Source organism: Macaca mulatta, chromosome 7 (assembly GCF_049350105.2).
Source record: "Macaca mulatta isolate MMU2019108-1 chromosome 7, T2T-MMU8v2.0, whole genome shotgun sequence".
In the NCBI taxonomy this organism is placed as follows: Eukaryota; Metazoa; Chordata; class Mammalia; order Primates; family Cercopithecidae; genus Macaca; species Macaca mulatta.
The window spans coordinates 57136270-57162988 of record NC_133412.1 but is presented as its reverse complement, the minus strand read 5'-3'; the positions used below and the strand labels follow the sequence as shown (position 1 = coordinate 57162988).

The 26719-nt window shown below is 52.4% G+C and overlaps 1 protein-coding gene across 5 annotated transcripts; it reads left to right on the top strand.

Moving 5' to 3' along the window:
* Nucleotides 1-3460: 3460 nt before the first annotated feature.
* On the top strand, nt 3461-24866 carry CTSH (cathepsin H). 5 transcript variants are annotated; one of them, XM_001108862.5, is made up of 12 exons: nt 3461-3850; nt 7853-7884; nt 9635-9740; nt 10983-11053; nt 11643-11747; nt 14205-14291; nt 15157-15212; nt 17158-17239; nt 18834-18902; nt 21212-21318; nt 23515-23640; nt 24435-24866. In XM_001108862.5, exons 1-12 carry the CDS (start codon nt 3760-3762, stop codon nt 24508-24510), a joined length of 1008 nt encoding a protein of 335 aa, XP_001108862.2. In that variant the 5' UTR covers nt 3461-3759; the 3' UTR covers nt 24511-24866. The 5 variants fall into 5 exon arrangements, with proteins under 5 accessions (XP_001108862.2, XP_077796211.1, XP_077796210.1 ...); XM_077940084.1 differs by having other exon boundaries at nt 3589-3963; XM_077940085.1 differs by lacking the exon at nt 7853-7884 and having other exon boundaries at nt 3509-3878.
* Nucleotides 24867-26719: the final 1853 nt, after the last annotated feature.

The window sequence follows — 26719 nt, the reverse complement described above, 5'->3', positions numbered from 1 at the left end:
CCCGGCTGATTCACAAAGTTTATTTGTGTGAGGCACTTGGAGCAGGGTCCAACACATCCCCACAAGAGGTCATGACTCTGACCATGGATAGGCCTGCTCTCTGCCCTTGGCCTCCCAGCCTCCATATGCACCAGACCTTCAGACCAATGAGGCACCTGCCAGCTTGGGCGTTTCATCTGGTATATTGGTTTCCTCCTATTGTTGTATGCTAATTACCACAAACTTAGAGGCTTACAACAGCACAAATGTATTCTATGGAAGTTCTTTAAGTCAGAAGTCCATGTGAACTTGGTTGGCTCCCTGGAGGGTCTCGGGGAGAATCTGCTTCCAAGCTCATTCAGAGTGCTGGCAGCGCAGCTCCGTGCTGGTGAAGGGCTGAGGTCCTGGTTTCCTTGCTGGCTGTCACTAGGGTTATTTCCAGCTTCTAGAGGTTGCCTGTGTACCATGGTTTTTGGCCCCCTTCAAAGCCAGCAGTGGCAGATAGAGTCCTTCTCATGATTCAGAGCTCTCTGACCCCACCTGCCTCATCCCTCCTCTAACTTCTCCGACCTCTCCTTCTGTCCCATCTCTCTGACTCTTCTCCTATGCTCTTCTGCTTCTAAAGGCCCATGTGATTCCACAGGGCCCCTCGGATAACCCAGGATAATCCTATTTAAAGTCAGCTGATTCAAATGTTAATTCTATCTGCAAAGTCCTCCATGGCAGTCACTAGATTGTGCTTGAGTGAATAACCAGGGAACAGGAAGCTTTCGAGTTCTGCCTACCAGCCCTGTCCAGCCAAGACGGTGCCAGAAGCTCCAGTCCTCAGCCTCATTTCTGTAGAGGTGCAGAGAACTGGAACCACGGAGAAGCCCTCACAGAGGTGACAGCCAGTTGGAGACAGAGGGTCAGACAAACTCACTATGAAAGTGTGTGCAGGTAGCAAAGGACAAAAAGCACACAACAGAGCATCAGAAAAGCCCATGCATGGCAGGGAGTCACTATTCTGGTGCCATGCTCAGGGCCAGGCATTTTACCTATAACTATATTTAAACTGCATGACTGTATCTAACTACCCTGGAGAGCAGGGACACTTGCTCCATTTTACAGATGAGGAAACTGAGGCCCAGGGGGAGTGGGGGAACCACTTGCTTAGGTCACACAGTGAATCTGTAGTATGGCTAGAACCAAACATCGGTTTCCAATTAACCAGGTCAGTGCCCTCCACATCTCAGCACCCAGGGGCCCTGTCCTGCTGGAACGATCCACAAAGGAGGGTCACTAGGGACCTAGCGCAGTGGGCAGCTCTGGGGTCTGAGGTCTAGTATGCAGAGCTTTTAATTCTGACATTCTCCAAGTGGCTGGGATGGGCAGAGGGGTGAAGCATTCCAGGCGCACTTGAAGGGCAGGACATCTGCCTAGGGAGGACACCTTTATCCCAAGGCCAGCGACTCACATTCCAAAGAGTAATCCAGCAGGGTCTTTTCTGAGACATTTGCCTCAAAGCACAGAGAGGTTGGTCTCACCCATAGGGGCATCCAGACAGGGATGGAGTCACAACCCAATGAAGATCTGCTTTATCTGAAAAAAAGTGCCTGCTGGAGCTGACCCCTGGTCCCATGGAGATTCCACGTCCACGTGCCACACCGGCCGCAGGAGAGGAGACAGAGCGTGGGGGAGGCTCTTTAAATGCAGATTTCTGAGCCCTACTGAGACCCAGTAGGTCAAATCCCAGGAAAGAAGTCCAGGAATCTGCTTCCCCAGGTGCCTGAGAGGCAGAGTCTGGCTAGAACATCAGGGGATAAAACACCAGTAGGAGGGAGGCCGTGAGAGAGCTCAGATCTGGCTCCACTCACAGGTTGGAAAGACACATTTTTAAAAAGAGAGGGCAGGGCACAGAGGCTCACACCTCTAATCCCAGCACACTGGGAGGCTGAGGCAGGAGGATCACTTGAGCCCAGGAGTTTGAGACCCCATCCCTACTAAAAATACAAAAAAATTAGCTGGGCGTGAGCCTGTGGTCCTAGCTACTCAAAAGGCTGAAGTGGGAGGATCTCCTGAGCCTGGGAGGCCAAGGCTGCAGTGAGCTGTGATGATGCCACTGCACTCCAACCTGGGTGGCAAGAAAGCCAGGCCCTGTCTCAAAATAAATAAATAAAAATTTAAAAATGAAGAGACAGAGAAAGAGCAAGCCCAGAGTGGAGAACACTGCAGTAGGTCAAGGCTGGGTTCAGACACTCTCTGCATGCGGACTGGGAAAGTTACAATCTACTCTTGGGGCCTCAGTTTCCTCTTCTGTAAAATGGGGGGTCAACAACATGCCACTTTGCAAGGTGATGATGTAAGTGAAGAACAGGGTGCCACTGGGCACTCGAGGCTACGGCACAGGCGGTTCTAAATCACCCTCTCCTCACCCAAAGCAGCGACAGCGCCAGCCTTCTCGGCCTGGAATGCACGTTCTTCTGTCTGTCTCACACCCACACCCTTACATACCATCTTCTTCAGCTTTGCAAGCTTCAGAGAATGGCCCTACAGTTCTTAGTGTAACTTCCTCAGCAGAAAGACTAAAATGTTTATTGAGGGGCAAAGCAATTCACAAGGAGGGTGTCTAGCTTCTCCAGTTGTAAGTCCACTCCAAGCAAAAGGGAAGCCAGGGGAATGTGGTTAACCAGGGCAGGGAGACGTGGGGAGTGTGGGGGAAAGTCCGAGGTGGAGACACACAGGGACATGAGGGGGTGTGAGGTGGGCCAGGCACGAAGATGGGAGGTGCAAGGCTGGGACAGGAAGGGACATAGTGGTGTGAGGTGGGGAAATGCAGAGAGATTGGGTGGGGGTGCGAGGTGGGGAGGCAGGGATATAGGGGGTGCGAGGTGGGGACAGGCAGGAAGATGGGGGTGCGAGGTGGGGTCAGGCAGGGACATGGAGGGTATGAGCTGGGGTCAGGCAGGGAGATGGGGTGGTGCGAGGTGGGGACAGGCAGGGACGTGGGAGGTGCGAGGTGGGGACAGGCAGGGACATAGGGCGTGGGAGGTGGGCACAGGCAGGGAGATGGGGGTGCAAGGTGGGGACAGGCAGGGACACATGGGGTGCGAGGTGGGGACAGGCAGGGAGATGGAGGGTTCAAGGTGAAGATAGGAAGGGACATGGAGGGTGTAAGGTGGGGAAAGGTGGGGACAGGCAGGGACATGGGGGGTGCGAGTTGGGGATAAGCAGGGAGATGGGGGGGTGCGAGGTGGGGACATGCAGGGAGATGGGGGACGTGGGGATGGCGACACGCTGGGAGAGGGAGAGGCCAGGCTGAGACCTCCCCGCTCTGTGCCAGCCAGTCCAGGCAGATCAAGGACTCAGCCAGGCCTGATAGCCAGACAAGCCCTTCCTCCCAGAGGAGATAAGGGAGAGACGCGGCCGGGTGATAAGTGAACTACAGCGGGAGGGTTAGCCGGCACCGCCCACTCCCGCAAGCCTGGCCCCGGGGAGTCCCGCTCGCTCCGCCCCGCGCTCGCTCCGCCCCGCGCTCGCTCCGCCCCGCGCTCGCTCCGCCCCGCGCTCGCTCCGCCCCGCGCTCGCTCCGCCCCGCGCTCGCTCCGCCCCGCGCTCGCTCCGCCCCGCGCTCGCTCCGCCCCGCGCTCGCTCCGCCCCGCGCTCGCTCCGCCCCGCGCTCGCTCCGCCCCGCGCTCGCTCCGCCCCCGCGGTTGTGCAGCCCCGCCGCACTCGCAGTCGCAGTTCTGGGCTGCCACCTCCGTGGACCCTGAGCGCCAGAGCCCAGCCGCCACCGCCGCGATGTGGGTCACGCTGCCGCTGCTCTGCGCCGGAGCCTGGCTCCTGGGAGCCCCCGTCTGCGGCGCCGCGGAACTGTCCGTGAACTCCTTAGGTACGCAGAGGGGGCGCTGCCCGAGAGGGTGCTGGCAGGTCCTACAGTGGACGCCGGGAGAACTTGGCCGGGGACGCACTGGGCTCCGGAGGAACGGGGCAGAGCTTTCCCCGGTGAGAGGCCAGGGACTCTGCGTGCTGGCACGGGGAGGGTTGAACTGCATTATAGGTGGGGGCGGGGGGGCGTCTCGGAGGGTAGGCGGCTTGTGGGACCAGAGGAGCAGATGGGCTGAGTGTCCAGGGTCCCGCTTAGCCAGGCGGCTCTCCAGCCTAGAATACCAAAGGATCCCGCAGCTCCTTCCGCCTTCCCCAACTGGGGACACAGAGTGTCACACAGAGGACTTTGATCTGTCCCTGCCAGAGGCGAGCAAGGACTTTCCAGCCTTCTGTAGCAGCTTCCCCCGGGACTTGGCACACAAGGGATCCCCATAGTGTCCTGGGAGTCCCATCTGTAGAGTAGGTTGGACGGGCTGTTTGAGAATGTGCAACGGCAGCAGGGAAAGCACTCAGACCAGCAGCGCTTTTAACCGCACCCCAGGGCCCATGGTGTCAGGTGGAGCCCCAGGACTCCTCTTGTTGGCCAGGCTGTGACTGGTCCAGCTTCGTGCTGCCCTTGCACCCTGTCTACTGCCCGGGCTCAGGCACCGCCCTGGCTGAAGGCAAGGAGCCTGCTCTTCCCTACTGCCTCTCTCCTTTCCTACTGCCTCTGGTCCCAGCCTCAGCCCACAGGCTCTGAACTTAAAGACCACCTGCCCCCTTCACAGAGAAAAGTAGCCAAGAAACAACCTGACGAGCCAGGAAGGGGGGTGCTCTGAGCTCTGGAGGAACGGGACAGGGCTTTCCCCCAGATAGAGGCTCAGGGGATGGGACAAAGATCACCGAGGCTGAATCTGGGCCGGAGGGTTGCCTCATTCCTTCCCACCTATTTATTAAAAAAAAAAAAAAACCCAGTCTTGCAGACCTCAGTGGGTGGCCAGCTCCAGGTCAGTTCCCGCCTAAGGAAAACGCAGCTGCCCCAAGCCAGGGCTGCTTGGAGGAGGCTGGCACTGAGAGACTGTCTGAATTCCAGAGCAGGGCTTGGCAAACTTTTTCTGTAAAAGACCAGATGGTAAATAACTTAGGCTTTATGGTGGTCTCTGTAGCAACTCTAACTCTGCCCTGGTAGTGTGATAGCAACCATAGATTGTATGTAAGTGGGTGAGTGTGACTGGGTTCTAATAAATGATTTTTATGGCCACTGAAATTTCAGTTTCAAATGATTTTCAGATGCTATAAAATATTATATTTCTTCTAACCATTCAAAAGTGTAAGAAACTGTTTGTAGCTCAGGAGCTGTACAAAAACAGGGGCCAAGGACCGGGCGTGGTGGCTCACACCTGTAATCTCAGCACTTTGGGAGACCAGGGCAGTCGGATCACTTTAGGTCAGGAGTTCGAGACCAGCCTGGCCAATATGGTGAAACCCTATCTCTACTGAAAATACGAAAATTAGCTGGGTGTGGTAACCAGGCGCCTGTAATCCCAGCTACTCAGGAGGCTGGGGCAGGAGACTCACTTGAAACCGAGAGGTGGCGATTACTCCAGCCTGGGTGACAGAGTAAGACTCCATCTAAACAGACAAACAAACAAACAGGGGAATACTGTAGTTTCCTGAAACCTGCTCTAAATCCAGGCAAGGCAGCACACATTATGGCACTTTTAAAAGTCCTGACTAGATTGGAATGGATCTATTTGAGGGTAGAGTACGGTTCACCAGCAGATTATTCTGGCCCCAGAATAATCTCCCCAGAGGCAAACTGGTAGTCAATTGTCCTAAACTCAAACACTACCTCCAACTTTTGTCCTGAGTTGAGGTCAGTCTTCCTCTAAAGCCCTCAGCTGCAGCAGGGCACTTAATCAAGATTTGGAATCCCCTGAAACTCTAAAGGGACCCATGTTGGGGAAATGTGCATTTTCCCCCAGGGAAAATGGCCATAGATTGGTCTCTGGAACAGGTTCGAGACCCAAAAACAGAGATCTGAATGCTGTGTGGTAGTGATCTTCACACTGGAGGTATGAATCCTTGGGGGAATACAAAGATATTCCAAGTGATGCCGGCAGAGTGTTCTGGAAATCCATTTACAGACCTTTTATTTCCAAATGTCCTCTTTGCTAAAACTGGGAGAGAGCCCCTGAAGGCAAGGGGGTGCCTCTTTCCTCTCATTCAATCTGAACCTGAACCCATGGGTATAAAAACAACAGGGACGGCAAACAAAAAGACAAAACGGTAATAAATCCTTCATATCTGGCATTCTCCATTCCTCAAGGAAACTGAATTGAAGAGGAGAGGACCTCATGGGGATATCAACTGATGGGGTCTTAAAGATAATGTTGAGTGAGGCCAGGTGTGGGGACTGATGCCTGTAATCCCAACACTTTGGGAGGCCAAGGTGGGTGGATCACCTGAGGTCAGAAGTTTCAGACCAGATTGGTTAACATGGTGAAACCCCATCTCTACTAACAATATAAAAATAGCTGGGTATGGTGGTGGGCACCTGTAATCCCAGCTACTTGGGAGGCTGAGATAGGAGAATTGCTTGAACTGGGGAGGTGGAGGTTGCAGTGAGCGGATATCATGCCACTGCCCTCCAGCCTGGGCAACAGAGCCAGACTCCGTCTCAAAAAAAAAAAAAGAAAAGGAAAGAAGGAAGGAAGGAAGCGAGGAAGGGGGGAAGGGAGGGAGGAAGGGAGGAAGGGAGAGAGGGAGGGAGGGAGGGAGGGAGGGAGGGAGGGAGGGAGGGAGGGGAAAAGAAAAGAAAAGGAAGGAAGGAAAGAAAGGAAAAGAAGAAAAAGGGAAGGAAGGAAGGAAAGAAAGAGAGAGAAAGAGAAAGAAAGAAAAAGAAAGAAAGAAAGTTAGTTGAGTGATAGAGTACCATGGGATTGGATGCACAGAAAGGAGTGGAAAGATTTAAATGGCATTGCTCTTAAAAACTGCCTGCATTCCCAGCTGCTTATTTGAGCAGGGTTTCCCAGTCCTTTGACCTATAAGAAACAAAAATAAGACCAGAATTAATGCTGAACCTTTTCTCAATCAAACAATATTCACTCATGAAAATATAAATCCATTGTGGGGGATGGGTAGTAGAGTCCTGTTTATTTCATTAAGAGATGTATTTCTGATACAATTTTACTTTTGGTGTTTAACAATTACTTTTCATAATGCATAATACATTTGAAATGTTTTAATCATTTGGGACACTAATAATAATTATGATTACTCAATCCAGAATAATTTTTTTTTTTTTTTTTTGAGATGGAGTCTTGCTCTGTCACCCAGGCTGGAGTGCAACAGCACGATCACAGCTCACTGCAAGCTCCGCCTCCCAGGTTCAAGCGATTCCCCTGCCTCAGCCTCCTGAGTAGCTGGGATTACAGGCACACACCACTATACCCAGCTAATTTTTGTATTTTTGTGGAGACGGAGTTTCACCATGTTGGCCAATCTGGTCTTGAACTCCTGACCTCAAGCGATCCACCCACCTTGGCCTCCCAAAGTGTTGGGATTCCAGGCATGAGCCACCGCACCCAGCTGGAGTAGATAGATTTTTAAATTAACTTCTTACTGACATATAACATCATACAGAAAGGGGCACAATTCATTAAGTATGCATTTCCACACATTTTTGCCATCTATACACACTCAGGTAACCGGTGCTCAGATGAAGAAACAGGACATGAGCAGCACCCCAGAAGCGCTTTCTGTGCCCCCACCCAGTAGGCATAGTGACTCTCTGGACTTTTAACACCATTGATTAACAGTACATACTTTGTCACGTTAATTTGGGGTACAAAACCAGGAAGAGGCAGAGTTTCTTTTTGCATTCTGCATTATATCACACCATTTTTGATGTTTTAAATTTAGCCCAGTTTTCTAAAATGCAAATCAGTTCTAAAGTGCCCTACTTTACTGTAGACTCAACAGTACTGTGATGTGCCCAGACCTAATTTTTTTTTTCTTTTTACAGAGAAGTTTCACTTCAAGTCATGGATGTCTAAGGTCAGTGCCCAACTTCTTCTTTCTGAAGTTTTTCATTTCACAGTTTCCAGTTATCAAACCAAACTGTCCCAGATTTGAGACAATGAAGGAGGGAATTTCCAACTTTGCCTAATGGGGTCTTTCCAGACGTCGAATTGGCCAAACACTGGGAAAGATGCAGTTAAGTAAATTCCTTCCAAATAGTGGTCCCAAGTGATGAACTTGGCTGACAGCCTTCCAAGCCCTGGGATTCGTTTCTGTATGTTGTATTCAAAGCATATTGTGGAGAATGTAAATTAGTACAACCATTGTAAAAAAAAAAAAAAAAAAAAAAAACCAGTATGGGGGTTCCACCAAAAACTCAAAACAAAACTACCATATGACCCAGCAAGCCTACTACTGAGTATATATCCAAAAGAAAGGAAAATAGTATAATGGGGAGATAACTGCACCCTCATGTTTATTGCAGAACTAGTCACAATAGCCAAGATACGGAATCAACCTAAGTGCCTATCAACGGGGAAAGCAAACATGGTGTATATACACAATGGGATATTATTCAGCCGTAAAAATATGAGATTCTGTCATCTACAGCAACATGGATGGAACTGGAGGCCAGTATGTTGAGTGAAATCAGCCAGGCATGGAAAGGCAAATATTGCATGTTCTCACTCATATGTGAGAGATAAAAAGGTGGATCTCATGAGGAAAGACAGTAGAATGGTGACTACCAGAGGCTAGGAAGGGTAGGGAAGCAGGGATGAAGATAAATTGATTCATGAATACAAAGAAATTTTTTTTTTTTTTTGAGACAGAGTCTCACTTTGTCACCCAGGCTGGAGTGCAGTGATGCACTCTCGGCTCACTGCAACCTCCACCTCCTGGGTTCAAGCGATTCTCATGCCTCAACCTCCTGAGTAGCTGCGATTACAGGTGCCTGCCACCACGCCCAACTAATTTTTGTATTTTTAGTAGAGATGGGGTTTCACCATGTTGGCCAGGTGGGTCTTGAACTCCCGACCTCAGGTGATCCACCCGCCTCAGCCTCCCAAAGTGCTGGGATTACAGGTGTGAGCCACCACACCTGGCCCAAAAATAATTAGATAGAAGAAATGAAACCAAGTGTTTAGCAAATAAGTAGATTGGACTGTAGTAAGCAATAATTTATTGTGTATTTCCAAATAGCTATAAGAGAATAAGTTGAATGTTCCCAGCATAAAGAAATGTTTAAAGTAATGGATATCCCAGTTACCTTGATTTGATTATTACAGATGATATGACTATATCGAAATATTACATGTATCAAAAAAAGTACATCAGCTTTATATCAATAAAAAATTCTACACATTTGTTTTTAGAAAATCAAAGCACACTGTGTACTGGTTGCAAAATCAGTTGAGGAACACCAGTGCTTGTGCTTTTGAAAAATGGTGATTTTTGCCATAAACTTGACCCAGCACCAGCAGCGGCGTCCAGGAGTGCCCCGCATGTGGCGGATCTGTCCACCAGTGCCTCTTGGACCGCAAGCTGACTTTCAAGCAGCTGCATGGTTTTCATTCTGGCCACAGGACCCTGAAGATGGGGTTGTTTTGTAACTTTCCAAATTTCTCAGCAGAGACTAAGGGCAGTGCCCCGCCCATAAACACAGATTTGGCCTGTGAATGACAGCAGAAAGAAAACCTTCGTCTTTCCTCTTATGAAAACAAAAACGTCTCCCTCTGGGGAGCTGTATCCTGTTTTCATGACTTGCTGCTGGCGTGTTTTGTTTTAGCACCATAAGACATACAGCACGGAGGAGTACCACCACAGGATGCAGACGTTTGCCAGCAACTGGAGGAAGATAAATGCCCACAACAATGGGAACCACACATTTAAAAGTATGTGGACACCTTCCTTCCTGGAAAGAAGTCAGTTAGTGAACCAGCCCATGAAAGGGCCCACTGGGTGCTGGTGGGTGGAGGGAGCAGGAGCCCGGGCTCTGAAGTTGTGTTTGGCTGACCTCAGATTGTGGCTCTGCTGTTACTCTCTGTGTCATGTGGGATCGTAAATTTGGGACAAAGCCGGTACCCCTCTGGGTGGTTGTGAAGTTTACAAGAGACTGTAGAAGCCCCTGCCCCATTCCTGCCATCTGAGGGTCCAGCCTAGAAGCCAAGCCCTGTCTTTGGATTGTTGTGGGGGGTAGGGGTTGCTCATGGGCTCAGAGCAGCCCCTGGGAACATCTGCCTTCACTCCGGATTAATTTCACTAGAAACTCACACACACGTCCGGCATATTTGCTAAGGACTCTGAGAAATATTGGTAGTTGACTAAATTGGTAATAAAGGCATCAAGCATGAACTGGAAGGAAACTTGGGCTTGAAACTCATTTCTGCCCAGTCCTAGCCTGTGACCTTCAGGGATGCTAACATGGGCAGTAAAGAGGAAATGAGGCCAGGTGTGGTGGCCCACGCCTGTAATCCCTGAAGACGAGGTCAGGAATTTGAGACCAGCCTGGCCAACATGGCGAAACCCCATCTCTACTAAAAATACAAAAATTAGCCAGGCATGATGGCAGGCGCCTGTAGTCCCAGCGACTAGGGAAGCTGAGGCAGGAGAATCGCTTGAACCTGGGAGGCGGAGCTTGTAGTGAGCCGAGATTGCGCCACTGCCTCCAGCCTGGGCAACAGAGCGAGACTCCGTCTCAAAAAAAAAGAAAAAAGAAAAAGCGGAAATGATCACGCATCCCTCCTGGGGCTGTGTAGAGACCAAATGAGGCAGCAGGTGGGAAGGCGGCTGGCACCAGTGGAGTGGCTCTTTACCTAGCCATCCATCAGATTCACGAGGGGAGTATCTAAAAACGTAAGTGCCCAGGCTCCACCCCAGACCAACTGCATTAGCATCTCTGGAGTGTGGCCCGGATATCTATACCATCGAAAAAGCTCCCCAGGTATTTTGGCAGCACTGTAAGGGCTGACCTTAGTATACTGAAATATATTAAATACAGAAACTTAAAGGAGATGAGTTGCAGTGGTTCTAAACAGGATACAGGTAAACAGGAGGTTTTATCATTTTTTCTTGTCTCTTCATTAATGATTCACTAGCCACCTGTTTTATTTTGGTTTTTTCCTTCCTCTTTGTAGTGGCACTGAACCAATTTTCAGACATGAGCTTTGCTGAAATAAAGCACAAGTATCTTTGGTCAGAGCCTCAGGTAGGTATAATTCATTGCGACCAAATCTGAATCCTTTTAGTGAAACCTTTGGAATAAATTTGGAGCCTGCTCTGCTTCTAGGCAGATTCAGTCCCATCCCCAGATGCAGCTGAGGGTGTCCCCAGATTCTTTGGGGGAACCAGAGTAGTCAGCTCTCAGCAGTCCAGGCCCATGGCCTTAGCAATGTGGACCCTTAATTTCGGGCTCCCAGACTAAAATATAGATGCTCAGTTAAAAATGAATTTCAGATCAACAACAAGTAATTCTTTAGCATAAGTATATTCTAAATATTGCACAGGATATACTTACACTACAAAGTTATTTGTTGTTTACCTGAAATTCAAATTTAACTAGGTGAGCTGTATTTTTATTTGCTACATCTGTCTACACTATCCTAACGCTCTGGACTCTCAAGGGGACATGTCATTTAGCATCTGGGACCAGTAGACAGGAGAGGGAAGGTTCTGACAGCTGCAGTCTTTCTCATTCTCTCTTGGTGCTTCCATGTTTATACATTTCTTCTTCTTCTTGTCAGAAAGGTTTTTGGTTTTGTTTATTTTCCTGAAAATAATGTGTTTGGTTGTTCCAGAATTGCTCAGCCACCAAAAGTAACTACCTTCGAGGTACTGGTCCCTACCCACCTTCCATGGACTGGCGGAAAAAAGGAAATTTTGTCTCACCTGTGAAAAATCAGGTATGCTTGGCAATCTCCATCCTCTCCCTGCAAAACAGCCACACTGCCAGACAATACACTAGGAAGAACAACTCGAAAGGTCCACAAAACCACCTTAAACTCATCCCTGCCTCTGTTTCCTCTCAGCTTCTCTCCAGCCCTCTTCCTTTGAGGGGCCAGGGAGGTCAGCACTTCTCTAGGCTGCTCTGGAGGATGCCAAAGTTCCTCTTTATTGGGCTAAAGTTCACTGCCTTCCTTCGCCACGCCCCACATTTTCCCATTGGTGCCGGGTCTCTCCTACAGAGCCATCTAAAACACTATGTCCCCTGTGCCCATCTGGACACCAGAACTCCATGCATCTCCTCTTCCCCGCTCCTTCCTCTCCGAGCCACCAGGGTCCAGCCCCTGCCCTGGCTGGCCGCATCCCTCTGGTTAGTCCGTGTGTCATGCATCAGCAAGCTTCTCATGGCAGGGGCTGGCCTCCGTGGCCCTCGTTGTGGGGCACAGAGGGCTTGGCAAGGTGAGAGGCCCCGCCTTCCTCCATGGGGGAGCAGTGGGGGGGTCTCAACACAGGCCCTGTCCCAGAGAGTCTGGACCCTGCCCCCGCTGTTCTCCTGGCCTGCTGTGGCCCCTCCCCTAGCAGTGAACCTGCTGTGACCTTCTTCAGAAGGACGCTGACCACTGGTCTCTAGGAAATATGAAATGAAGGTTTCCTTCCTGGAAACTCCTGGCTTTCCATCAAAATTCTCCATGAGAAATGTTTTTTCACTTTCCAAAAAGCCATGCAGCACAGCTTTAAATCCTCCCGGGCTCTCAGTGTTCATGGAGCCTGCCAAGTGTTGGATGTTTAACTAGCACCCAGGAGCCAAAGCAAACCTCTCCTTGCTGCAGGGAGTGGAGTAGAAGCCTACCTTTGCCCCTGTGACCTTTTTAGACCCTCTGAGAACCACATGACAATTCAGGGCAACACGTAGTAAGTGTGGAAACCTAAACCTGCTCACCACTTGGACAGGTAGGAAAGGGAGGCCCACCAAGAATTTTCCAAGTCCTCCTGTTAACTGATCCCGGGCTATCAGGCAGAACGCAGCCAGCTGGGCTAAGGGAGCAGAATGAGGTGCTTCCTGTCATAGATGTGTGCTGTCTCTTACTGTGGCCGCTGTGTGGGGATAGAGATGGACAGCAGCCCCAGCGTCCATCAGCTCAGCACCCCCTTTGAGAGTTTCTCGCTTTACGGGGGGGAGCCTGAGAGGGAGGGTGGTTTGCCTGAGGTCCAAGGTAAGTAAGTGACAGAGGGGACACAAAACCAGGCCCCTGCCCCAAGTCTAGCACCCAAGGCTCAGCCCAGCTCCGCCTCCTTCAGCAGTGAGCATAGTCTCCCCCAAAGTGGCCACGCCTGCCTCATTGACCGTCTCAGGGACTCTCTCACCAGGCCGTCCCTCCCTCCCCCAGCTGAGAGAGATATGTAAAGGGAAGAGATTGGGGGTGGCCAGTGTGAACCTGGGATGATGACATGGAAGGCAGGAAGGGGACTTAGAGACATTTCAGAAGCCGAAGACAAAAGACTGAACCAGTGAGGCAAAGAAACAGGGATGAGCCCGAGAGAAATCGTTACGGCAGCCACCAGCATTGTGCCCATGGGGGCGACTGCCTGACCAGCAGGATCTGACCTAACCCTGCTAGTGCCCTGCAAGCAGGAACCCTCGCCATTCCCACTTTACAAGCAATGAAGCCAACGCTTCGAGAGGGGAAGTGACTTGCCCAGGTCACCCACCTGGTGTGTGGCAGAGCTGGGATGTGAACCAGGCAGGCAGGCTGCAGCCCCCCACACCTAACACTCATGTTATTCTGGAGGTGTTGTGAATAAGGGGGCCAGGCAGCGGCAATGAACTGTCAGAAGGTGGGGAGATGGGTGGATGGGGCGGGTCCCCCAGAGTCTGGGGTGTCAGGGGTGTCTGGGTGGGGTTGGCTGGCAGTTAGTTGGATGTCTGAGCCTGAGTAGAGGTCAGCATTGGGCTAGGGTTTGGGGAGCTGTTAGTTTAACAGGACTGTGGGCAGAATGAGACTGGAGGTGGAAAGGTGAGAGAAGGTTCTAAAAACAGAACTTTGGGGCATCCTTCTGCGGGGAACCAGTGGTGAAAAGAGGAGCCAGCTGAAGATTGAGAAGGAAGAGAGCCAGAAGACTGTAGAATGGGGTAGGGGACTCCAGGCCCTGGCAGGATGGTAGAGATTGACCACCAAGAGGTGGGGATTGGGAGTCCACACGTGCTGGTCAGAGGCCACCTGCTGCTACTGCTCCTTTGCAAGCCTCTCAGGACTTGTGAGGCTCAGAATGAATGGATCTGGAATAGGGCGTTGTAAACTGTCAAGGCACTTGAGGACTCGGGAGCTCTGGCAGGGTCAGCAGAGGAAGGCAGAAGGCAGGGCCGTCTCACGGTGTCCCCATCGCTGATGTCCTCTGCCCTCCCCTGGCCTTTCCAGGGTGCCTGCGGCAGTTGCTGGACTTTCTCCACCACAGGGGCCCTGGAGTCTGCGATTGCCATCGCAACCGGGAAGATGCTGTCCTTGGTAAGAAATCAGCCACAGGCCACCCCCTGCAGAAGACACCCCAGCCTGATGTGGGCCAGGCCTGAGCCTTTGGTCTCCCTGGAGCACTGGCTAAGGGTGCTGTTTCAGGTGGACCCAGATGCCCCAGCCTTGTGGACATCTAGCATGAGAATCTTAACTGATGCTTTTCCTGGGAAGGATCTGAGTTTATTAAGGAACTGGCCCAAGGGCTCATTCCCAGGTGGATCTGGGTGGTCCTTAGCTTGACAGCCTGGAGCCTTCCCCGCGGAGGGGTTCAGAAAGGCGGAGCCTGCCTAGTGGGTAGCCAGCTAGGAGCTACGCCCTTCCCAGCAGCCTCAGTTGTCTTCATGAGGGAAGAGCTGGGACCTATGCATCCATCCCCTCGCCCACAAGAGAGGGATGATGCCCCTGCAGGAACTGTCCTAGCCCCTGCCTCTGTGTGGGAAGGAGGGAGTGTGCACAGCAGGCCTGGTGAGGCCATGAGGGCCCTAGGTTGAAGACAGATGGGGGTTGGGTTTCTGGCTAGGCCTGTTTCCCCCATCCTATACACCGCTGTGGGACCCCATGCTCTGCATCGTATGGGCACACCTACAGGGCAAGGGCTTGGACCCAGCAGCCCTCGCCCCCTCTCACCTTCCCTGGCTGCCCCTGCTTACTGAGTCCCTCCTGACATATGCCAGCTGCTGAGCTGGCACTGCAGGACATACAGCAACTGTTCCTGTCCTTGGGGAGTTTATAATTTGATCACCTGGACACAGCACTGATGGGGCCCCAGATGTGGCTCAGCCAGGGAGGCTCAGCGTCTCGTGCCAAACCTTTGATGGCTTCTCAGCTCGCAGCTTACTGGGTTGTGTCCTTCTTCCAGGCTGAACAGCAGCTGGTGGACTGCGCCCAGGACTTCAACAATCACGGCTGCCAAGGGTATGTCCCTGACCAGGAGGGGCCCAAAACCTCCTCATTTCCCACTGACCGCTTCAACAGGATCCAGTGTGTGCTGGCTGTGCCACAGATATAATCCCACCACTGCCCTGGGTGATGGCTAAATGGTCTCTGTCATACAAGGGCGGTCACCTCACATGGCCATGTCTCATAGCCAGGACAGGGCAGAGCTGGAATCCGAGCCCAGGCCTCTGTCCTCTCTCCACTGTATCACCTGGCTCTCCATAGCATAGTTGACCCCACCCGCCACCAAGGCCTCTGGGAATGTGGCTAAAAGAATTTAATAGAGTGAGCAACACACCATTACACATCATCCTCCAAACCCGAGATCCACACACAGATATAGGGTTGGCCTTTAGATAAACTTGCTAAAGTCCCAGCCTCCCAAGCTCGTTGCACCCTGTGAGGGTGAGGTGGCCGTGCGTAAGGGCTGTACCTTGCCTGGACCTGCTTTCCTGGCCCACTCTAAAGCAGGTTGCCAGGAATTTGCTGACATTTCTACAGTGACTGTAGCCCTCCCTTCATGCAGTGCTCTGAGACATTTCAGTGGTCTTTGCTCACCTGGCACATGGTATGCATAAAGCCAGGCCCTTGGGGTGCCCTGCCTCAGCTCCCCTCCACCTCCCTGCGGCACATCCCTCTCCCAGGCCCCAGCCCCTCTGAGCTGGCTCTTCCTCCTGCAGGGAGCCGTGCTGCGGCTGAGTCCTGGGGACCCAGGGGTGAAGTCACAGCCTGCTCTCAGATCCACCATCCTGCTCAGTGTCCCCTCACTTCTGGTCTGTTTCCGTTCCACAGCTTAGAAGTCTGACCCATAACCAGAGTCTGACATTTGGGTACTCTGGGGTCCCACTGTTTTTATTTTTATTTCATTTTTTATTTATTATTATTATTTTTTTGAGACAGAGTCTCGCTCTTGTCGCCCAGGCTGGAGTGCAGTGACGCAGTCTCGGCTCGCTGCAACCTCTGCTGCCTGTGTTCAAGCGATTCTCTTGCCTCAGCCTCCTGGCGGTGGTCCACGGCATTACAGGTGTGTACCACCACACCTAGCTAATTTTTGTATTTTTAGTAGAGACAGGGTTTCACCATGTTGGCCAGGCTGGTCTTGTACCCCTGACTTCAGGTGATCTGCCTGCCTTGGCCTCCCAAAGTACTGGAATTACAGGCGTGAGCCACCACATCCAGCCTGTTTTTCAAAGGAGTCTGTTTGCTTTGGTTCGGGATGATACTTCCTTTTCTCATTCATACAACAAATATCACAGAGCACCCACTGTGTGTAGGCCCTGGGGATACAGCACTCAGCAGAACTGGAGGAGCGGGCATTCTGACAGGCTCAGACAGACCACGGTCAAGGCTAGACTAGGTCAGGTGGTGCAGAATGCTATGGAGAGAAACAGAGAAGGGATGGGGATTGCTGGGCAGCTGCTGAGTTTTTGTTTATTCTGGGAGGCCATGTGATGTAGAAAAACACCCACTTTTGAACCATTTCCCAGCTTTAGCTGGGTGGCCCTGGCCAGGTTATTCAGCCTCTTTGCCTCAGCAAATTACAGCATCTACCACACAGGGTCGACACGAGGGGTCAGGGAGTCGTGCCTGGGAAGCACCTGCTCAGGGGCACGGCCGTGCTGATGACTGCTCTGGGCTGATGCTGTTGACCGTGGTGTGGGGCTGTGCGCTCCTGACAGGGCGGCTGGCCCTGAGGGGTCTTTGTCCCACTGAGGCATGTTTGGACTGGTCCTTGGACTCCGGTGGCCTCACCTGAGTTTGCTGAGTCTTATCTCAAGGCCTCTCAGAGACCTCCTCTGCCACTGGGACACGCCCAACCAAGTCCCCAGCCTGCCAGGCCAGACATCTTGCTGCGCCAGCCCCCGAGGGTCCCGCCTCTATCAGGACGGCCCCAGGTGGGCTCACCTGTGTGTACTTCTTGCAGGGGTCTCCCCAGCCAGGCTTTCGAGTACATCCTGTACAACAAGGGGATCATGGGTGAAGACACCTACCCCTACCAGGGCAAGGTAACTCCAGCAGCCTCCGCTCTGTCTCCTTGGTGTACAGCACGCCTAGTTTCACCCCTCCCCAGCCTTGGAAGACATCCCTTCTCCCCCCACCTCCCTCCCACTGGAATTCTCACAATCGTCTGTGCTCTCCAAATTCTTCCTTCCCCTCCTCCACCCACCTGAGCCCACTGCTCTCACTAGTCTAGGGGCCTCTTATTCTCACCCCATACCCTCTGTGCAGTACCATATCTCTCCTTCCTGAGCCAGCCTTCTCAGGACCCCTCCTTCCCCCCACCTGCCCCATCTTCCGGGCTCCTTTCCCTCCTGCCACGAGCGCCATCCTCTCGCCTCTAGCCTCTGTCCATGCAGTCGGCCTCTTGTGCCAAGGACCCTTTGGGGGCCCACCCCCAGCCCCATGCTCTCAAGGCTGCTGGTTCTCCCCACCGTCACCTCCGCCCAGCCTGGCCACAGCCAAGTGACTTGTCTTTCCCCGAGACCTGTTGCTCTTCCTGTATTTCCCCTCGCGGTGATGAGGTGTCACCCTGGCCTCCCTCAGAATTTCCTGGGTGTCCATAGTCCTGTCAGGCCGGTCCCCCTCCCTACCCTGCCCTGCCGCCAGCCTGCTGACCACCACAGACCTCACAGAACTCCCTTTGCCCATCTGTGTTGCTGACCGCTCAGACTGGGGCTTCCATCCAGACCCCTGAGGGTGGCCTCCCCCAGGCCTCTCAGACCCAGCTCAGACCCCACACCTGCCTGAATCAGAAAGCTGCAGAGGCTCCATGAGGCCTTCAGGAGAAAGCCCAGACTCCAGCTCAGTCTCCCTGTCCCTGTCTCTTTTACTCTCCCTTCATTTTTTTTTTTTTTTTTTTTTTGAGATGGAGTCTTGCTTTGTTGCCCAGGCTGGAGTGCAATGGCGCAATCTCCGCTCACTGCAACCTCCGCCTCCCGAGTTCAAGCAATTATCTGCCTCAGCCTCCTGAGTAGCTGGGATTACAGGCACCCGCCCCCATGCCCAGCTAGTTTTTTGTATTTTTAGTAGAGACAGGGTTTCACCATCTTGGCCAGACTGGTATTGAACTCCTGGCCTCGTGATCTACCTGCCTCAGCCTCCCAAAGTGCTGCGATTACAGGCGTGAGCCACTGCAACTGGCCGACTCTCCCTTCTTAACCTCACGCCCACGCCCAGCCCCATGCTGGTTCCTAAATGCCAGGTCCTGCCCTCCCTCCAGTCCTGTTGGTTGTCGTGCTGCCTTCTCCTGCCTTGAAAGGGCTGTGCTTCCCTCCTTGTGACTTTACCCCTGCACCTGCCTCTTGGGGCTGAGACTGTCCCCACTCCCCTGCCACACAGGCTCTGACTCGGCCTCCACTTCTCAGCGAGTTTCCTCAGGCCGGGTCAGGCCCCTCCCCAGGCTCCCACCACACACCATGTGTGCCCACCTCTGCCAAAGCCAGGACAGGACCATCTGCTACCAGACCCTAAGCTCCTTGAAGACAAGGATGCCAGGCCCTGGCACATCTTGTTTTGTTTAGTAAATGTTATTGAACTGCATGGGGAGGCTGAGACTTCAGGTCCCTAACCTGTATTTCATGCCCTTTGCATCCTCAACAGGATGGTGATTGCAAGTTCCGGCCTGGAAAGGCCATCGGCTTTGTCAAGGATGTAGCCAACATCACAATCGTGAGTGCCGATCCCCCCTGGGATGGGGAATGTGTCCTGATGAGGAGACCTCTCTCACGCTGTCCGATAGCCAACGGGCCCAGCAGGGCAGCCTTTCTGGCAGCACATCCCTTTGATGAGTTCAGATTATCATTGGGTCTCAGTTGCTGTGACAGTGGCGAGGTGGGAGATGGGAGGGAAAGTGCGAACTGGCAGGCAGGCTCTTTGGTTCTGAACTCCAGATCCACCCATGCCTTCATTCTTGTGGTTCTCTTTTCTTGCCTGTAAAATGCAAGCAATTGTCCACATCCCACAGAAGCGGGTATGGGCATGTGCTTGACACAGCGTGTGTGAGACTGAGGAGGGTGACTGTGTGTCACTCAGGATGAGCCAGGTTCTGTTGTAATAACAACTGTGCCCAATCTGCATGGCTGACAACAGTCAAAGGGTGTGTGGCACCCCTGCGCCCATGCACAGCTTAGGGAGGGTGATGTGTGCTCGGTGTCATTGGCCTCATGCCAGGACTAGAGGGAAAGAGGGTGGTAAATAATGCCCTAGCTCTAAAGCCAAAGCAAGTCGCCCAGTCACAGTTGACCTCAAGTGAATAGGGAAGTGTGGTCTTACCCTGCTTCTCCCAGAGAGAACTGGAACGTGAGTGAATGCCCTCATGACTCCAGTGTGCATGCGTACAAGTGTGGGAGGGTGTGTGTGAGGAGTGGAGGAATATCCCTCAGGTTGTGTGTGTGCCCACAAATATATGTACAGTTCATAAACGTGATGTCTGTGTAATGACAGCAGCTGCCATTTAGTTGAAGCATATGCCAAGCTCTCAGCAGTAACATCCTTAACTTGATGGAGTACTTCTAGGCGATGTACCAACCCTCCACACACACCATCCCCTCTAGACCCGAACTGGCCCTAGGAGATGAGTATCCTTATTACCTCATGTGACAGATGAGGAAACGAGCTCCAAGTGGTTAAGTAACGTGCCCAAGGCCACAGAGCTAGGAAATGGATGCTGGATTTGAACTAGGAATATGTCATTCCAGAACCAGGGCTCATTGCCTTGACAGCGTACAGTCCACACCCTGTACTCAGGATATCACCCTCTTCAGAATGTTGCTGCTGTCACTCAAGCTGGCTGCTCTGGGCTGTGATATCCCACAGACAGGTGAATTGGGGCCTCAAAGGTATCCTTTGCGTGGTCCCCAGAAGAGCCCCATTGGTGACACCTGCAGGGCCCTGACGACCAGGCCAGAACTGGCATTCTGCCCTCTTGGGCAGGCCCATGGGGTGGAAATGGTGCCACCCACAGAAGTCATCACCCCTGTGCTGGGCCGGCCTCTGTGCCCTCCATGTCTCAGATATGCCCCGACTTGTCAAGCTCACAGGGCCTCGTCCACATACTAGGAAGGAAGGCACTCCCTCGCCAGGCAGCTGTTTGCTTTTCACCACTGGGTCTCTGTCCACCCCTCCAGGGAGGCAGGACGGAGGGAGGCTGGGCGCCCCGTCCCTCCTGCACTTGCTTCCCTTCAGCAGGGCCCTGGCGTCAGCGCAGGTAACTTTCACCCCCATTTCAACTCCCAGAGGTCTCTTCGTTAGCGCACTTGAACCCAGCCACCCCCAACCCAGAAGCTCCAAAAAGTGCTGATGCCTGGGCCCCACCCTGCAGATACTGCTGTAGTTGGTCTGGGGCACAGCCTGGACTTGGGGTTTTTTTAAAGTTCCACATGAGGTTCTACCTGCTGCTGTCACCTGGTCTCTGCAGCTCTGTTCCAAAGCTGCAGCCTCCAGGAAGCCACCCTGACTTCCCCCACCTGCCTTCCCCCTTGGAGGGGACAGGTTCTACTCAGAAGGCACACAGCCCTCAGCTGGGTCATCTCTTGTTTCCACCGCCATCTGGGACCTACCCGTCCATGGTTTATAATCCCTGTGTTCTAGCAGCAAATCTTTGTGGACTGGGTTTATGGGTGTAGGGCGTCCTGGGGTAGTGGGACATCATACCCATCTCGGCAGCCCTGAGAGCTGCTGGCCCAGGAGAGGACCTCAGGGAATGGGTGTGAATGACTGAATGAGTGGGTCCACGCTGTCCCCTGAGGTCCCTATCCCAGAGGGTGCAGGGTTTCCTAGGAGCAGAGTTGGGGAGAGGAATGAGAGATGGCCAGACAGACTCAGCCAGAGATGGGAAGGGAGAGAGGCCACAGGGGAGCTAGTTCTGGCCATGATGCTGCTCTGGGCCTCTAGCCCCTAGCTTGAGGCAAAAGGCTGTACTGTGAAAGGAGTAGGGAGGTGACAGGCCGTGTGTGTCTGTCTCGGTCCTGTTTCTACAGTATGATGAAGAAGCGATGGTAGAGGCTGTGGCCCTCTACAACCCTGTGAGCTTTGCCTTCGAGGTGACTCAGGACTTCATGATGTATAAAACGGGCATCTACTCCAGGTGAGTCGGGGTCCCAGGAACCAGGAGGGACAGTGGGGAGGGCCTTGGTGGGCCTCCTCACACCCCACTCATGGGACTTGGGCTCACAGCCCAGACTCCTTCCTCTGTGTCAGACCCTTCACGACACCTGCCAGGTGCTGGGCGTTTTACACATCCCTCAGGTAATCCTCACACAGCCCCAAGGGCTAGGAGCCATGGCCTCTTCTCACAGCAAAGGAGACAAGGTCAGAAAGGATACAGCAGACACAGGCCACCTGGCTAGTGAGAGCTAGGGCCAAAATGTGAGAGCTCTGTGTTCCTTAACAGAAGAGCTGCCTCCAGTTTGAAAAACCCATGTTCAGGCCAGGCGTGGTGGCTCACGCCTGTACTCCCAGCACTTTGGGAGGCCAAGGTGGGCGGATCACTTGAGGCCAGGAGTTAGAGACCAGCCTGGCCAACATGGCGAAACCCCGTCTCTACTAAAAATACAAAAATGAAAAAAGAGCCAGGCATGGTGGTGCGCGCCTGTAATCCCAGCTACTCGGGAGGCTGAAACACAAGAATTGCTTGAACCCGGCAGGTAGAGGTAGCACTGAGCCAAGATTGTGCCACTGCACTCCAACCTTGGTGACAGAGCGAAGCTCTGTCTCAGATAAAGAAAACCCATGTTTAAAAATTCAAAGACATAAAATAGGGAGGAGAGAGTAGCTGCCCTCACACACCAGGATCCTGCACTGGAGGAGTCACCCAGGCTTCTTCAGAAAAACCAAGCTTTAGCCTCTTTACTACGGGGTTTCTCTCACCAGCACCTCTTCGCCTGCCTGGTTTGCAGCCTCGTTTCCCTCCCTTCATCAGTTGCTGCCCTTTAACGTCACTCACATCTGTGCTCTCCTCTCTCTCCCTGAGGCTCTGCCCCGGCCCTCATTGTCCTTGGACCCCCTAACCCCCCACACACTGTTCCAGCCTCCACTGGGAGCTCTCTGCCTTCTGAAACACTACTCTTGACACACCAACCTTTGAATACACCAATGTCCCTGCTTTCCCAGGGTCCTACCCTCGGGGGGACCCTCATGATCTGGTCCTCCCTCTTTTTCTACACTCATCTGCCATCAAACCCCTGTCTCCTCTGTTCCACCCTGCAGCCCCCACCCCAGCCACACAGAAGGGTTCATAGTTCCATGGGCATTCCCCACCTCCTCAGGGAGCCTTCCCTGACCCACCCTGCCCACCCCCGCCCCGGTGGGTTGGATCCCCCTCCTGTGGGCTCTGTCACCCTCCCACTGTCACAGCCCTCAGGCCTCTGTAGAGAAGCAGCTTCTTTGCCAACCTGCTCCCTGCCAAACAGGGCTTCCAAGGGACAGTTATGCATGCTGCCTGGATCCCGGCACCTGGCCCCGGGCCTGGCGCGAGCCCATGGCCCACTTGTACATCAGCTGAATTCACACCTGACCACTGCAGTTTGTTCTCTTGAATTTCTTGGAATTTCCTTATGGAAGCTAGTTCACTTTTGTAAACAGAAGAAGTTGTATTTTTGCCATAGGTGTAAAATAATATTTAATAAATGCAGTGGCAACGAGGCAAAGCCGTGTTAAATTCTGCCAGACGCTGTTGCCTGGAGAAGGTGCAGCGGGAAGGCGGCTCTCTCCTTGCTAGGAAAGAGGGAGTAGAAAGTGTCAGGGGTGAGACATGGGCCAGCACCATATGGAGAGTCTCCCGACAGGAGCAGAAGAACCAAAAGAACTGAAAGGGCCGGGTGTGGTGGCTCACACCTGTAATCCCAGCACTTTGGGAGGCCTTGGCGGGTGGATCACCCAAGGTCAGGAGCTCGAGACCAACCTAGCCAACATGATGAAACCCCATCTCTACCCAAAGTACAAAAATTAGCCAGGTGTGGTGGCGCACGCCTGTAATCCCAGCTACTCAGGAGTCCGAGGCAGGAGAATTGTTTGAACCCTGGAGGTAGAGGTTGCAGTGAGCAGAGATAGCACCATGGCACTCCAGCCTGGGCAACAGAGTGAGACTCCATCTCAAAAATAAAAAGAACTGAAAGGAGTTCTCTCGCGGTGACTAAATGTGATTAAATCACCACCTTACATGCCTCCCTGGTCCCGTGTGGGGAACATTGGTCTAAAGCACTCAAAGAGGCATTGTTGGATGGGACTGTCATTGCTTTTATCCTTCCCATATGATCACCTCTTTTTAAATTTTGTTTTCCAGTACTTCCTGCCATAAAACTCCAGATAAAGTAAACCATGCAGTACTGGCTGTTGGGTATGGAGAAGAAAATGGGATCCCTTATTGGATCGTGAAAAACTCTTGGGGTCCCCAGTGGGGAATGAATGGGTAAGCAGCTCCCAGGTCCCACTGCTGGGAGGGGGCTGTTGCTCAGGCCTGGAGGCCCTGGGGGCATCGCTTCCACCTCAGAGTTACGGCTTCCGCAAATGAGCTGGGCAGCCAAGCCCTAGCCCAGGCTAGGGGGAAAGGGAGCATGAGAACGTAGCCTCCACATCTCCAAGCCCCCATTTGCAGCCCTCACAGGGCCCCAGGTCTTCAGGATGCTGCAGGGAGAGCAGGAGGCCAGCTGGCTCAGAAGGACTGCTAGGAAAACAGCTCAGAACTCGGAACTCTGCTGGCACGAAATCAGTGTCTGGGAGGGTCCGTCTCTGAGAAATCAAGGCAACAAATGTACCCCTGATCACTGACAGCCCCTCCTTTGGGGAGAAAAGGCTGGCATGGGGGGGCCTGGGTGTACATGCTGCTGTGCCTTTGTTCTGTCCTCCTCCCAGACTCTATGTCTTCGTCTGAAAAGGAGAGCTTTCGTGTTTGTTCCCTCAGGGTCCTGTTGATTAAATAGCTGTGTGAGGGCCTGGCCAGGGCTAAGAGGGGGCCCTCGGTAAATTTTCGGGAGAAGTGGGATATGGAATGTTCATTTGGCAGCCAAGGAGAAGGAAGAATGAATTCTTTATAAAGTCAGGTCAGTGATTTGCTGGTGATCAAATAAGCTGAATGCTACTGTTTTATGAATAAATTCAGAGGGTCTCATCCCTAAAGTCAGCTCTTGGTGAGCAGCAAAACATTCTAGAAAGGCCTGCGGTCAGGAGACCGCCGGCTGGGCCTCAGCTCCTCTCTTTGCCCAGGTACTTCCTCATCGAGCGCGGAAAGAACATGTGTGGCCTGGCTGCCTGCGCCTCCTACCCCATCCCTCTGGTGTGAGCCATGGCTGCCGCAGTGCAGACTGGCGGAGAAGGAGAGAAACGAGCAGCCTGGGCCTGGGTGGAAATCCTGCCCTGGAGGAAGTTGTGGGGAGATCCACTGGGACCCCCAGCGTTCTGCCCTCACCTCTGTGCCCAGCCTAGAAACCTACAGAGAAGGAGGAGTTCCACCACGAGCTCACCTACGTCTGTGACGCAAAGATCACCAGCCATGTGCCTTAGCGTCCTTCTTAACAGACTCAAACCACATGGACCACGAACATTCTTTCTGTCCAGAAGGGCTACTTTCCACACATAGAGCTCCAGGGACTCTCTTTTCTGTATTCGTTGTTCAATAAACATTGAGTGAGCACCTCCCTGGATGGAGCATGCTGGTCATCAGTTGCCCATCTCTACTGAAAATACAAAAATTAGCCAGGTGTGGTGGTGTGTGCCTGTAGTCCCAGCTACTCAAGAGACCGAGGCAGGAGAATTGTTTGAACCCGGGATTGGGAGGTTGCAGTGAGCTGAGATGGCGCCACAGAACTCCTGCCTAGGTGACAGTGAGACTCTGTCTCAAAAGAATAAAATAAAAAATAAAAGGGGCAGCCAGGCGCAGTGGCTCATGCCTGTAATCCTAGCACTTTGGGAGGCCAAGGTGGGTGGATCACAAGGTCAAGAGATCGAGACCATCCTGGCCAACATGGTGAAACCCTGTATATACTAAAAATACAAAAAATTACCTTAGCGTGGTGGCGCACGCCTGTAGTCCCAGCTATTTGGGAGGCTGAGGCAGGAAAATCGCTTGAACCCGGGAGGCGGAGGTTGCAGTGAGCCAAGATCGCGCCACTACACTCCAGCCTGGCAAGAGAGCAAGATTCCATCTAAAAAAAAAAGTAGGGGGGAAAGGAGCAGGGGGGGGGCTGCAGGGGCCAATTCCCTCCTTTTCAGCCATTTATCAAACACCTACAGAGTGTCCAGTGTATGCAGTCCTCTCCTGTACCAGGCACCGGGGAGCACACAAGGATGTTTATAGCATCCAGTGTTGGCAGGACTGTTGTGAAATAAGCAGAATGGCCTGTGCCTTGGTGCTGTTTGGAGTTAAAGAGATCGGCAGACATGGCTACTTCCAACTGGGATAAACAAATTTCAAATGCACTTGAACCCTGAGGATGCTACAGAGCCTGGTAAAGAGCAGGTGCTGCCTAATTGGTCTCAGTCATCACCCCTGCCCCTACTCCATGACAGGCCCCGTGCGGACCTCTAGGAATCTCAGGCCCATGGACTATGTCTTTGACACTAAGGTGCTCCCACACTTAGGGGAAAGATAGCAGAGTTTTTAAAAAACGAAAAACAGTTAAAGTCCAAAGGTTAAAAACAAAGACATCACAAGAAAAGAAAACTACAGAGCAATGTTCCTTATCAATACAGATGCCAAAATCCTCAATAAAATACTAGCAGACCAAATCCAGCAACATAGAAAAAGAATTATACACCATCTCTACTAAAAATACAAAAATTAGCCAGGCGTGGTGGTGTGCACCCGTAATCCCAGCTGCTCCAGAGGCTGAGGCAGGAGAATTGCTTGAACCCAGGAGGTGGAGGCTGCAGTGAGCCAAGATTGTGCCACTGCACTCCAGCCTGGGTGACAGAGCGAGACTCTGTCTCAAAATGAAAAAAAAAAAAAAAAAAAAAAAAAGCATTACTATATGACCCAGCAATTCCACTTCTAAGAGAAGTGAAAACATGTACACACAGAAACTTGTACATGAATATTCCTAACAACATTATACATAATGGCCAAAATGTGGAAACAACCCAGACGTCTGTCAACTGACAGATAAAATATGATACATCTATACAAAGAAATGTCCAGCATAAGAAGCGGTGCTGACACAGGCTACACCATGGATGAACGTTGGAACCCCCAGGCCAAGTGAAAGAAGTCAGACACAAAAGACTACACGTTATATAATTCTATGAGTGAGGCACACGCCTGGCTCAGGCCTGTAATCACAGCACTTTTGGAGGCCAAGACAGGAGAATTTGTTGAGGCCAGGAGTTGAAGACCAGCCTGGGCAACATGGTGAAACTCCATCTCTACAAAAAAAATACCAAACAAACAAAAAATTAGCCAGGCATGGTGGAAGAGCCTGTAGTCCCAGCTACTCAGGAAGGCTGAGAGGTGGGACGATCACTTGAGCCCAGGAGGTCAAGGCTCCAGTGAGGCA

Bases quoted from the DNA above. Each gene is read 5' to 3' on its own strand.
- CTSH (XM_001108862.5), top strand. From the start codon at position 3,760: ATGTGGGTCACGCTGCCGCTGCTCTGCGCCGGAGCCTGGCTCCTGGGA. The intron at 15,213-17,157 runs GTATGTCCCTGA...TACTTCTTGCAG, and splicing joins AACAATCACGGCTGCCAAGG to GGGTCTCCCCAGCCAGGCTT. The intron at 23,641-24,434 runs GTAAGCAGCTCC...CTCTTTGCCCAG, and splicing joins CCCCAGTGGGGAATGAATGG to GTACTTCCTCATCGAGCGCG.